The following is a 12,333-nucleotide window of genomic DNA, read 5'->3' on the forward strand; positions in this document are numbered from 1 at the left end:
AAAGGAACACACAAAGATAAAACTTGTTCTCATAGTAATCTTTATTTTTTTAACCACTCCTTTACATTCCAGAACACCTTGAAATTCCTTTTTTAGGATCAGCCACACCTGGATGCCAGTCCAACCCCAGCTTCCTGCCGTAGTGCCTGGGTGCCAGTTAACCCTTGAACCATTAAAGGTCACCTTTCACTCATGTGATGTAATAAAGGTTTGGTTAAATAAAATCAAAGGCAGAATCAAACCAAAGTATGACTGAATTCAAAGGTGAAATGGAACGATGGAATAAACTTTCATGTTTTCTTTTTCTTTCTTTTTTTTTAGAAAAAGTGGAATGTTAAAAGCAAAGAAAGGATCGGAGTGATGTAATTAGGTTAGTACAGAAAGTAGTACTGTAACAATTTCCAACGACAGGAGGCAGGCTTGGTGATGTAATGGTTTTGATTGACAGCTTTGTGTATTAACGCTTAGACCTGGGTGTTCAAGGTCAAGGACAATTTGTTGAAAGATGAGTCTCCAAGATAACTCCTCTGCACAGAAACTCTCAGTGTTTAACGGACTGCGTCTGGATGGTTCGTACTGGGACGCAGTCGTCAAGGTTGACGATGCTGAATACAAAATCCATAAGATCATCCTGTGTAAGTGCAGTTCCTATTTCAGGTAAGTCGTGTACCTCATTCTGAACTCTGATACACTTTATAATCAATCCTTCTGTTGTCAGTCTTCAAGTTTCTGATCTTTTGATCAATGGACGTGTAATTCTTTCAATGTAGTATTTTATGAATGAATGAATGAATACCAATGTAAGTCAACCAGTGAGCGCTAGGAGATCCTGATCATCTGATACGTTTTGTACAGGGTGATAGGAAAAATATTCAAATAAAATTGTGTTTTTACACATCTTGTAAATGAAGTCTTATCATTTTGAATGCTGACGTTTTTATTTCTGCCTCACCTTTGCCCTCCAACCTCCAGAGCTCTGTTCCAGTGCCAGTCAACAGCGAACAACATCGTTTTTGGAATCACTGGGCTGTCTCCTGACATCATGCAGCTCATCATTGAGTTTGCCTACACGGACTCTGTTAAAGTGACAGAGGACAACGTGCAGGACCTAATGGTGGCGGCCGACATGCTGAACATACTCTTCGTCATAAAGGCCTGCTCCGATTTTCTCTGCGAGCAGCTCTGTGAAAAGAACTGCATTGGCATCTGGCAATTCACTAATGTCTACTTCAGCTCCGAGCTGCAGCACAGGGCCCAACGACTCATCACTGAGCACTTTGAAGACGTTTGTGCAGGTGAAGAGTTTCTGCAGCTCTCGGTGCAGGAGCTGGCAGAAATCCTTGGTAGAGATGACCTCTATGTGAGCAAGGAGAGCAGTGTCTTTTCAGCAATCTGTAGGTGGATTGACTACCGACCTAAGGAGCGAGAAAGGCACATAGTTCTGCTTTTGTCTAAGGTATGTTCACCCAGTGACTGTCAGTCAAGCCTGCATGTCCGTGTAAGATCCACAAGGGTTGATTTGGTGTTTAGCAAGTGTAAAGTGTAGGTTACATACAGATCTGGGATTGGGTTGATTAGTTCACTCTAGATCAGGGGTTTTCAACTTGATCTAGAGTGAACTGATGGGCCCCCTGGGGAAAGTTGGCTTTTAGATTACCCACAGAAATAAGAAAAAGTGAATGGTCTAGGACGATACCAGAACTGAGCAGAAACCACCTCTGCTCTTGTCTTTGTGTAGTTCAGGATGGCTCTGACAACCATGCAATACATCTTCATCCATGTGATGTCCTACAAGTTGGTGAAGAACAGCAGCATGTGTCAACAAATGGCCAGTGACGCTATCCAAACCATACAGCACATGATCCGACAGAAACCCTCGGAGCTTGTTTTTCGCAACCTCCTCGCTCGTCCTCGTCTCCCCGTGGCCGTCCTGTTGGCAGTTGGAGGCATGAGTGGCGAAAACATCGAAGCGTACGATGTCTCCATTGACCACTGGGTCAATGTGGCCGACAGAACTCAGCGCCAATGGGCCTTTCATGGTACCGCCTTCCACAACGGGTACGTCTACTGCCTCGGTGGTTTGGACCGCGTGGGGCTTTTCAACAGAGTGAGCAGGTTGGACCTGAGCACGCACCTCTGGGCCGAGCTGTCGCCAATGCATTACGGTCGCTGCTACGTGAGTGTGACAGTGTTGAACGGCCTCATCTATGCTATCGGGGGGTTCGATGGACACACACGGCTGAAAAGTGCAGAGTGCTACTGTCCTGAAGGCAACCAGTGGAACTGCATCGCATCCATGCACCATTCAAGGAGCGATGCCAGCTGCACCACACTGTCTGACAAGGTTGGTGGAGTCGGGGAGATTTTAAATTTAAATGTTAAATTAAAATTAAAATTAAAATTAGTGACAAAACATCAGGGAGAATATTAAAAAAAAAGAAAATACCAAAAATAATAACCAGTAAGAGACAATAAGAGAATAGAATAAAAAAGGGATCAGATGATTTAAAATGTTGAACAACAATGCCAACACCAATGATAATGATAAAATGTTAATTTGTTATTTCATGTCAGCCACGTGCAACATGCAGCCCACACCCAACCTCAGTGGCCAAAATTGTAGTCATTTGAGAAATATGGAGGAAAGTGAGAGAATTACAATTTTCAAATAAAGAGAGTATTTTAAAGTAGAGCAGACCATGAATGCAACACTCTCTGTAGCCTAGCAACATGTAAGCCACAATGCATCACAACTCTAGACCCCAAATGTGTTTACCTCATGTTAATTAGCCCCAGGACAAAAGTCCCTGGCCCCTGGCCTTAATGAAACGAAATATCAACAGCCGTGCTTAAAAATGTATGGGAGAAAATATGGCTAAAACAAAAATCAAAATGTTCCTCTTGTCTTTTTTTCATCAGATTTACATCTGTGGTGGATACGATGGTAACGTCGTCCTGCAAACAGCGGAAAGTTATAACCCAGAGACCAACCAGTGGACGGTCATTGCCCCTATGTTGAGCAGACGAGCTGGAATCGGAGTGGTTGGTCATGCAGACCAGGTCTATGTAGTATGTACTCGAAAAATACATGCACACACTTTTAAGATTCACTTTTGACTTTGTACCTAAGCATATCTACATACACCAGGCCAAGTTCTCCAAACAGATGAAGATTTAGAGCTGGAACCCTGTAGTATATATTGGGTTTGTATAAACCCACCCTGGAAATTAGCATTTGAAGCTATGCAACTTAATTAAAAATATATACTCAATTAAAAATATATATAAATGACCTAATTGACCAAAAGTTCTCTCCAGGACGTCTACACCTGGTTGAAGACTGATAATAATTATGTTCCATCTCCATTTGAAGCGTTAAGCCCAGTCTGTTCTTCTTGCCACAGATCGGTGGTTCTAACGGGAACCAACACCTCAGGAGTGTCGAGGTTTACAACCCCAGGACCAACACCTGGCACTGGGCCCCAGCCATGCACACCAACCGAAGCAACTTCGGGCTCGGTGTGATCAACAACCGCATCTATGTGGTTGGTGGCTTAAACGGCACCTACACCACCAACAAGGTAGAGTACTATGACAGTATGGCTGATCAGTGGATTGAAGCCTGTGACATGAAGAAGAAATATGGATCTCTGAGCTGCTGTGTGGTGTTTGGGATTCCCAACCTAGCTGAGTATGCTGTCAACCGTGACTCCCTGCCGTTTCTGGATCTGGAGAAACAGACTCTGATATCAGGAGACTATCCAGCAGACTGATGTCTTTGTTGCCGTCTATTAGTTCTCATACTGTTAGAGACAGGTATTCTGAGCCTCATTTGTTACATACACGTATGTATTAAATATAATTACAGTTGTGCTGCAGAAAATCTTCAAGTTACGATATTATTTCTAATTTATATTGAAGGTAAATGTATGCACATACGATCCGACCAGCTTTCAAACACTGCTAATATATATGCATATACATATACGTATATAGATATACATGTCTGCGTAACATTCACTCAACTCGGACGTGCGGTGTTAGTGTTTTATTTGACCTGTAAAACATTTTGTTCATCAAGACACTGGAACCTCTGCCACCTCCTTTACCTGCAGTAACACCAAGACATCAGCGTCCCAAAGGACAACAACCACAAAGACAATCGTCTTAAAGTCACCATTAATAACTGTTGATTTAGGCCGATTCAGGGATTTCTTCACCCACAGCTGGCTGAGGACATTCAACTGTTGTACATGTAACATTTGTCACCGTCAAACTGAGCTTTGTTCAGTTATTTTTCAGCAATCGCAGCGCTGGATGCTGGATAGAATTGGATAAATGAACAACGAAAAATAATCCATGGCAAAAACAACCCAGATAACCTTCTGGGAAAGTTTCCATATAAAGCTGAACATTAGGCACAGATGACTAAAAGGGCCACCTGTCCAGAAACATGGCTCTGCATAAAGCATGTTAACTATGAGAATAAAATGAGCAGGAAAAACTGAAAAGCTGAAATATGCAATCATCATTCAACTCTTGGAAAAACTGCAAAAGTGAGAGAATGTAATTGTAAGCTGTACGCTGAAAACAATATATATATTTTAAATAATAACGTGATTCTTCATACTCCTAGTTCTTCACAAGTAAACGCCTACCACAGATTTATCACTCACTTGAGGAAAATCACAGTTAAAATCAAATTTGGCAAAACAATCTCACTCCAATAAAAGATTTGGCAAATGTTTAAAAGAAACACAATGGCTTATAATTTTTGTGTGTCACTCAACTGGATTAATCTGGTCTACAGGCATAAAAATGAATTAAATCTGATCTGATTATTCTGATTTTTTTAGTGGTAGTGCTAAGTGAAATGACAACCAGTAGCTTTATAACAGGTTGAACCTTCAGTCAAATGCGATGGTGCCTTTTGGGATCCACGCTGACAAAAGTGTCCTAAACTGTCCCAATCTGCTTCTGTCTTTCTGCTCAATGGTTTCTGCTCTTCCTTAAAAGCAGTTTTTTTACCCCCACCTGCCCCTTTTAATTTTTGTACCTTCCCTTCTCATTGTTACTTTTTTAAATATAAAATAAACTTTTAAAACAAATCATGGCAAGTTATCCTCCAATTATTTTGAAGTAGCAAAAAACATTGCATAAGCGTCTTTGTCCAAATTTCTGTCTCATTTTAGAGCAAAGCTGATATTAAGAATTTAAGTTCATGAAGAGACAGTGAGGGTACGTCAGGTTTGACTTCAGGAGCCCCAATTGCTGAGTGTGGAGGGTGGGGCACTTGTTTTCTACTCCCAGGCAGCAGAAGCGGGTGGCTGCTGCTCCTCTGCTCTGATTCCTGAGCTGTTGCTTCAACAGTGAGGGCTGAGATTTCTCTGGGAGGTAAACATGTTGTTATGCGTCAGACTCTCCCCTCTTTTTTACTTCATCGCCAGCATCGCTGTCCTCGGAGTGGCTGTGGCTAAGAACAAGGACATGCCCATCGGAGGCGGACGGGTTGGCGGGACGACTTGAGGCAGCAATTAAACGGCTCTGCTCCTCCAGATCCTGAAAAGATGAAATAAAAAAAAAAAATACATAAAAAAATAATATTTAGATTTGTATGTGTGTTTGTATGTGTGTGTCACCTTCTCTATCTGTCTTTGTTTGCTGAGCTCTTCCTGCTGTTTCTCTTTGGCTTTGTCCTGCTCCTTCTTCTTCTCCACAGCCTTACGGTCCTACGTAACCATAACAGCAGAAAATAGGTCACATTACAGTTAGCATAACAGTTAGCTTCTCCGCCTTAGCTTTCAGTGAATTACATTCAGAGGATTCTTACCATCTCAGAGTGGAAGGCTATCTGCTTGGCCAGACCGATGCTGTCACAGATCTGAAAGATGAAAGATGGACACGGAGACATCAGACCGACAGACAACTCAGTGTGGAGGACAGTGATATCAGAATTAAATGGTGAGAAAACCTTTTCTCCATCATTGTTGGATTCAAAAATGTAACAGACGGCCCGGCCATCTCCACGCCCACCCGTCGACTGCAAAACAAAACCAAAGAGCCTCTTGTTGTCCTGATGGGACGAACACTGGACAACAGTGGACAGAGGAAACTGCAGTAGAAGGAGGAAAAGACAATAAAAGAGAATGAGAAAGATAAACAACACCACGACTGGATCAACCACATCATCAGGAACATGTTTGACAGTTAAATGAGTCACACAGATGTTTTACCCTGAGTCGAGTCACTTGTGTTTGAGGATCAATAAGCCTGAAAAAATAATACAGAAACAAGAAAAAAAACATTATTTATTTTTCATTATTACTTCTTTCAGGTACACTGCTTTGTCAAATTATCATATCAAAACTTTAGCTAATACTATTCTGGCTTCACACAGGTTTTTAGGTTTGTAAGCACTTCACAGAGACATAAAGCCTTTCCTAACTCCTCACCCTAACCCAGGGGTCTGCAACCTGCCGCTCTTGGGTCCTGGATTGTCCATTTTTGATAGTTTTCTCAAACACACAGAGTTTCTTACTTGAGGCAGTCACAGGTTACCAACAGATGAGACTCTGTCATCCTGAAGATGTTGTGAATGGCTCTGGCAGCCAGGATCTGTCTCATGGTCTCAGAGATGACATCAGGTGACTCTGCAGTCCTCACTTCCATGGAGCCCAGGAAACGTACGATGAAGAGCTGGTGAAGGATCGACTCTGGGCAACACAAAATCACAATAATTCAATAAAAAATGTTTTTTAAATACATCCGTGTTAGCATGTCTAATGCCAACAACCTGTACACTCTTTGAATTACTAGGTACCTTCACCATCTTCTGAGGTGCTGTCTCCTCCCTCTCCAAATGGATTACTCCTTCTGTAGATAAACAAGCACACATACACACACATAAAGAAGAAATGTTTGAATAAAGTACACCTCTAAAAAGGTTCATATTTGACCAAATACTTCATGATAATTAGAACAACAACAACTATTATTATTATTATTATTATTATTATTATCACCTCACCTGCCACTCTGTGCAGATGATTTACTCTGTCCTGAGTTTTCCTCACTGACAGGAGAAATGATGTCAAACTGGATGGGTGTGTCTGGGGCCACCAGGGCGTCCAATGAGAGTACTGAGAGTGCGGGCGACGGATCAGACCCCACAGAGCTAATACTGCTTGTTCGGCCCACGTGTCCTTTGCTGGAAGTGGAGGAAGACTGATAAAGATGTAGCTCAAAATCCTTTCACCTACCAGGTGTTCATCACATTTGGTATTTGGTACCTGCTGGGTCTCATGCTCTCGTGTCTCTGCTGGAAGGATGGTGATGGCGTCACGGCTTCAATAGCTGTTTGGTTCACTCTGGCTGCCAGCTCCTGTCAAAGGTATAACAGTAAAGTGTTAAGACATAAAGATGTTTCTTCGCTGCACATGACATGTTCACCTGATTATATTCAGGTTCTGTTGCTGTTGAGTTAACTGCTAATACTTCTCAACACAAGTGACTCATGGTGTATTGCATGTTACCAGGCTACAGAGAGTGTTCTGGTGTATAAATCTTGGATTACTTCCCAATTATAGTTCCCTCCATTTCTCTTTGAATTTCTATAACAACAGTGAACTGGGACACTTTGACGGTTTTTTAAACTTGAGACGAGGAAACAAACCTCTGCATTCTCACTTAAGTAGATTCTCTTGGAAATGTTGTTAATGGTGGCGATCCACTGTTGAGAGATGCATAAAATATGAGAAATGAGAAAAACGATCATTTCAGTGAACATAAAACAGATTGCATTAGAAAAAAAAAACCCACCTCTTCACAGTCTTTTCTGCTCTCTGCCTGCAGTGTCACTACTCTAATGGGACAAGCGTAAACAAATGAGGGATTAGTACTGAAAATATTAGACAAGTGGCGCCATCTGGTGTAATAGTAAAAGTTTCTCACTTCTTGCCATCAAACGATGTGACCTGGAAGCAGAAGCGTCGGTCGTCACTGTCCACTGCCATGACGGAGCAGTTGTCCAGGTCTGTGACCAGCCCTCCTGCCACCTCGCCCCGGCCCTGCTGCATCAGGTTACCGCCCTGTGTGAAAAAGTACTGACGTTCCCAGGAGGATGAGACCAGACCGGTCTTACTGAGATGCACAAAGAAGAGCAGCAAAACACACAGGTGAAAACCTAAAGCAGTTTAACAGATACAGCACATGGGTTAGCGTGAAGCTCTGTTTGTGTCCTACTTGCGGATGTATAGGTAGCCCTGTTTCCTGGTCAGGTTGCGACAAACTGGTGAGTGGGCAGGGTCTGGGTCACATGGTGCGTATATGGAGTCACATGATCTCTCCATCTCCTGAATGGTGTCCTGCATCTGCCGCACCTCCTCCTCCATCTCACGTCGTACGCTAAATACACACACACACAGCTCAGTTACTCAGAAACTGGGTTGTTGTCAAACAGAAATGCAGAACTGGAAATTCTTACTTCTGGACACTGGTTCCTATGGTTCCCAGGAAATCCTCCCACTGCTGGGTGAGATTTTCTGATCCTAGTTTGAAAAAACTAATCTGCACCAAGAAAACAGAGCAACAGTTTTGGAAATCCTCTACTGAACAGAGTGATGAAAACTAGTCCCTAGTTTGAATTTGTGTGTGTGTGTGTCGGTACCTGGGCCTGCATGTAGCCCAGCAGTGGCTCCAGCATAGCTGTTTTTTTCTTGTACTGTAGTGTGTTCAGTGAACAGAAGTAGTGCATCATGGTCTGGTGCTGTTTCTTGCGGGAGGTATAGACGTCCTCCACAACCTCTGCTCGCACCTGCAGCCCACCAAAGTCAACAACTCAGTTCTTATGTCAGGATAACCCTAAAGAGTCACTTCAACTCATCATCTCTACGGCAGCCTTTTGACTGACTTGAGAATAGAAAAGAATGTAAAAGATAGATAGAATGAGTCAAAACGTTCTCACCCTGTCATTGTCCCTCTTCTTGGACAATCGGCTGTAACGATTAATGGCGGTGTCATGGTCTGCACACAGAAACAGACACATTCCTCCATTTTTTCAGCAGTAAAATGTTTATTAAAGTAGGAATAAGTGTATCTGTGTGAAACCAGGTGGAATGTTATTTTAGATTCATTCAAATGAAAGCCATTGCCTATTTATGATTTAATGAGTTTTAAGAGGAAAAACAGTTATTAATAACTCACCATCACTGGCGATCTGGAAGACTTCTTTAAGAGTGAGGATCTCTACAGAGAGAAACAAAGAAATGATTGTCATATTCTCTCATTATTTTTTAAATTAATTTAAATCAAACCATTATCTCTGACATGAACTTCATCACTGACTATGAGCTTCTTATATCACTGTCATTGAAAAATAAAAAACAGCTTTTGCCCCCTCTGCCCTTCTGTGTGTATCTGTTCATCCCACCTTTCAGATCTCTCTCTTTGAACTGAGTGATAGGAAACATCATGGCATCTGCAAGCTGAGTGGACAAGACAGCGTGACAGGAACTCAACTAAAACAAAGGAGGAAATGGAGATGGTGAAATCAACTGACTTTAATAGTTAATCACTAATAGTCATAGTCAGTCGTTTTGTCTTAAGTCGCTCTCACCTCGTCAATAACTTTTGCAAACTGCTGCAGTGTGGAGCTCATAACCTCATCATCACCCCCTAGAGGAAAACGCTGCACACAACAAAAACAACAACAGAGACAAATGCGACTAAGAGAATTAGACTTATTTTTGCAGTGGAAAGACAAGTAGCAAAAACACGCCTTTACAATTTATTCCATGAGAAAATTTTAAAATGTAGTGAATTTTAGGCAGGCTGATAAATAAAACATGCTTCACACGGTCAAAAATGTATTGTTATTAAAGACTATATAGATATATATATATATAACACTATATATATATATAGAAAATATAGATTTTCTCAAAGGATAAATGAAAATATAAATGTAAATTTAAGACAAATTAAAAATATATTTAGTGTAGTTTTACAGTTTATATATTAGAAGCGTGATGGTGCAGAATTGTAGGATATGAAGTCAGCTGGTGTGGCAGCACTGACACAGGGCTGACATAAATGTTTCCCACCTGTTTGTCATACTCTTTCAGCAGCCTGGAGGTCAGATGTGTGGCAGCACTGAGCTCATTCTGGAAACCAAAGAGCAGAGGCAGAGGAGCTGGAGAGACTTATCAACGCTGGTGTATTTGGTGAATATATTTGTGTGAGATGGTGTGTACCTGCGCATCATAGATCCTGTGCATTGCTTGGTAGAGTTGACTGCAGTAGTTAGAGATGGCTGCAGTGTCCTCCTCAAACACAGCCAGCAGAGAGCGGGTCTGCATAACAAAACACAAGTACAAGAGGAGAATGTGAGCTCAGCCTGAATCATTTGAGGAACAAATGGTTGGGCACACGCCTGTGTGTGTGTGTGTGTGTGTGTGTGTGTATGTGTGTGTGAGTGTGTAAATACATCCACACAGTACAGGCAATTTAAGGTGTGTCCTGACCTGGTTTTCTGTGTTGATTGATGAAGCACATGAGCTTCAACCTCGAACTAGTATACGTGGTCAATGATCAGACATCATACTGTACATTACCCAGTGAATATTCACTGACTTTATAAATCACGTTAAGACGTGCTGATTTCCTATTAGAAAATAAGTTTATAATAAAAGTAATATTTTAGTAACTTCTTTATCAATTTCTTAATATGCGTTCTATCAATTAGACCAGGTAATGACGGTAACCACAAGCCAGGGATGGTGATGGTCCTCTGCCTACATCCGGTAGAGTGACGTCACAGCAGGTGTTGTGCTCTGACTGGACTGTATGTCTGAAGCTACAGATTTTTTTAACATCTGTTTAATAGACGGAAACTGGTTGCTCATATATGACGCAAACAGCAATAATTGCAAGGAAAATCCGTAGCTAAGTAGCTACGGAAGTTGCCAAACTACAGGATAATTTGACTGCAAACCAAGACTGAAAGGTTTAAACTTTTTAATGTAGGATATAAACAAATATGTCACTCAGGTGATGTCACTTGGCTGATGACAGACAGTTGCAGTTCGTGTTGACAGCACTGTTGGTTGGGCCGTTAGCGGTATCCCTTCGCTGCTGTGTGTTGGCAAACACATAGCCTACAAAGACACGTAGCATCGGTGGCTAATGCTAGCAGGGTAAATAGAAGAGAACTATTACCTGTGGGCTGTCCTCCAGAGTCTCCTCTATCGGCAGCTTTTCTATCCCAGGCATGGCTATGTCTGGTGCTCTTAAGAAAAGGGGAAAAAACGATAGATAAAACACACAACGAATAGCTTCGACAACTCCCACTCAAGATTTCTTGGCTACACAAATTTCCACCACCCCAAAACAGATCCACCCAGCTGCTCATGGCCCGCCTTAGAGTGTGATGTTTGATTGGCTAGAAAAGGTCGTTGGCGGAAATGATTGGTGTATGATTTAAAGGGGAATAGGCGCCATATTGGTTCTGAAAAGGAGCACCCTTTCACCATCTACTTTCATAGTTATTAGAGCCATAATGGCGAGTTCACCGCACGTAACAATACTTTTTTTTCTTAATATTTATTGGCACCAATAACCAATGCAATTTATTCTATTTACGGTACTCGTCCCTACCTATTAAAACACACAATACAAAATGATGTATACGTAATAAAATTACAACAACAACCTTTAAATTAAATAGCGCTTATTAATTCTCGTTGACAATTGACAAACAAAAATATTCTACACTCCTAAAGGTTACCCTGTTACTAGTAAATTATTTGATAAGACTCAAAAATATAACTTCAGCAGTAAAAATAAGTGGTCTTCATAGGATTTCACCACAAGAGGGGTGTAAAGAGCTTCGTGATAAAATGATTTACGCGTGTCTTTTAATATTGAATTTTGCCCTCTGTGCCATGTGTTATTTTAGTACACATTTTACTGGGCATGAAGTACCCAGTTGTTGATAGGTTTGCAACTTTGATTGCATACCGTGGTCATGTGAGAAATGTGAAAAGGTTCAATTTTTTTTGTGTTATTAGGAATATACCTCTGTGAAAGTATTTTGCATAGATTAAGCGCTTTGTGTTGGTGATTGCCCACTTACTATAAAAGTTCATAATCATAGTGGAAAAAACATTCTTAAACCAGCAGTGATTATGGCCCCTGGCCAAAGTAATTATAGCGCCCTCAGCGCTAAATAGGTACATCTATATTATTGATCCAAAAAGGGAAATCACTTCTTTTTTTATGGGTCTGTATTTTACCTTAATTAATACTGCTGTATAAAATAATACAAAGTCAATAAAT

The 12,333-nt window shown here is 41.3% G+C and overlaps 2 protein-coding genes across 3 annotated transcripts; one reads left to right on the forward strand and one right to left on the reverse strand.

The window, feature by feature from the left end:
• Positions 1 to 294: 294 nt before the first annotated feature.
• Positions 295 to 4,374, forward strand: LOC103386655 (kelch-like protein 10). Of its 2 annotated transcripts, none has more exons than XM_008321046.3 (5): positions 295 to 657; positions 973 to 1,456; positions 1,739 to 2,344; positions 2,920 to 3,069; positions 3,405 to 4,374. In XM_008321046.3, the coding sequence occupies exons 1-5, from the start codon at positions 506 to 508 to the stop codon at positions 3,771 to 3,773; spliced, it is 1,761 nt and encodes a 586-aa protein (XP_008319268.1). In that variant the 5' UTR covers positions 295 to 505; the 3' UTR covers positions 3,774 to 4,374. The 2 variants fall into 2 exon arrangements, with proteins under 2 accessions (XP_008319268.1, XP_024916042.1); XM_025060274.1 differs by having other exon boundaries at positions 552 to 635.
• Positions 4,034 to 11,412, reverse strand: appl1 (adaptor protein, phosphotyrosine interaction, PH domain and leucine zipper containing 1). The gene is made up of 22 exons (XM_008321047.3): positions 11,215 to 11,412; positions 10,251 to 10,349; positions 10,101 to 10,160; positions 9,614 to 9,685; positions 9,428 to 9,515; positions 9,202 to 9,243; positions 8,963 to 9,021; positions 8,666 to 8,812; positions 8,483 to 8,565; positions 8,242 to 8,403; positions 7,951 to 8,139; positions 7,819 to 7,861; positions 7,673 to 7,729; positions 7,290 to 7,381; positions 7,028 to 7,207; positions 6,821 to 6,873; positions 6,539 to 6,713; positions 6,234 to 6,270; positions 5,972 to 6,112; positions 5,831 to 5,881; positions 5,640 to 5,729; positions 4,034 to 5,559 (listed from the first exon to the last, which is right to left on the reverse strand). The coding sequence occupies exons 1-22, from the start codon at positions 11,266 to 11,268 to the stop codon at positions 5,407 to 5,409; spliced, it is 2,127 nt and encodes a 708-aa protein (XP_008319269.1). The 5' UTR covers positions 11,269 to 11,412; the 3' UTR covers positions 4,034 to 5,406.
• Between the last annotated feature and the right edge of the window lie 921 nt (positions 11,413 to 12,333).

The sequence above is a fragment of the Cynoglossus semilaevis genome, chromosome 11 (assembly GCF_000523025.1).
Source record: "Cynoglossus semilaevis isolate Cse_v1.0 chromosome 11, Cse_v1.0, whole genome shotgun sequence".
Classification (NCBI taxonomy): Eukaryota; Metazoa; Chordata; class Actinopteri; order Pleuronectiformes; family Cynoglossidae; genus Cynoglossus; species Cynoglossus semilaevis.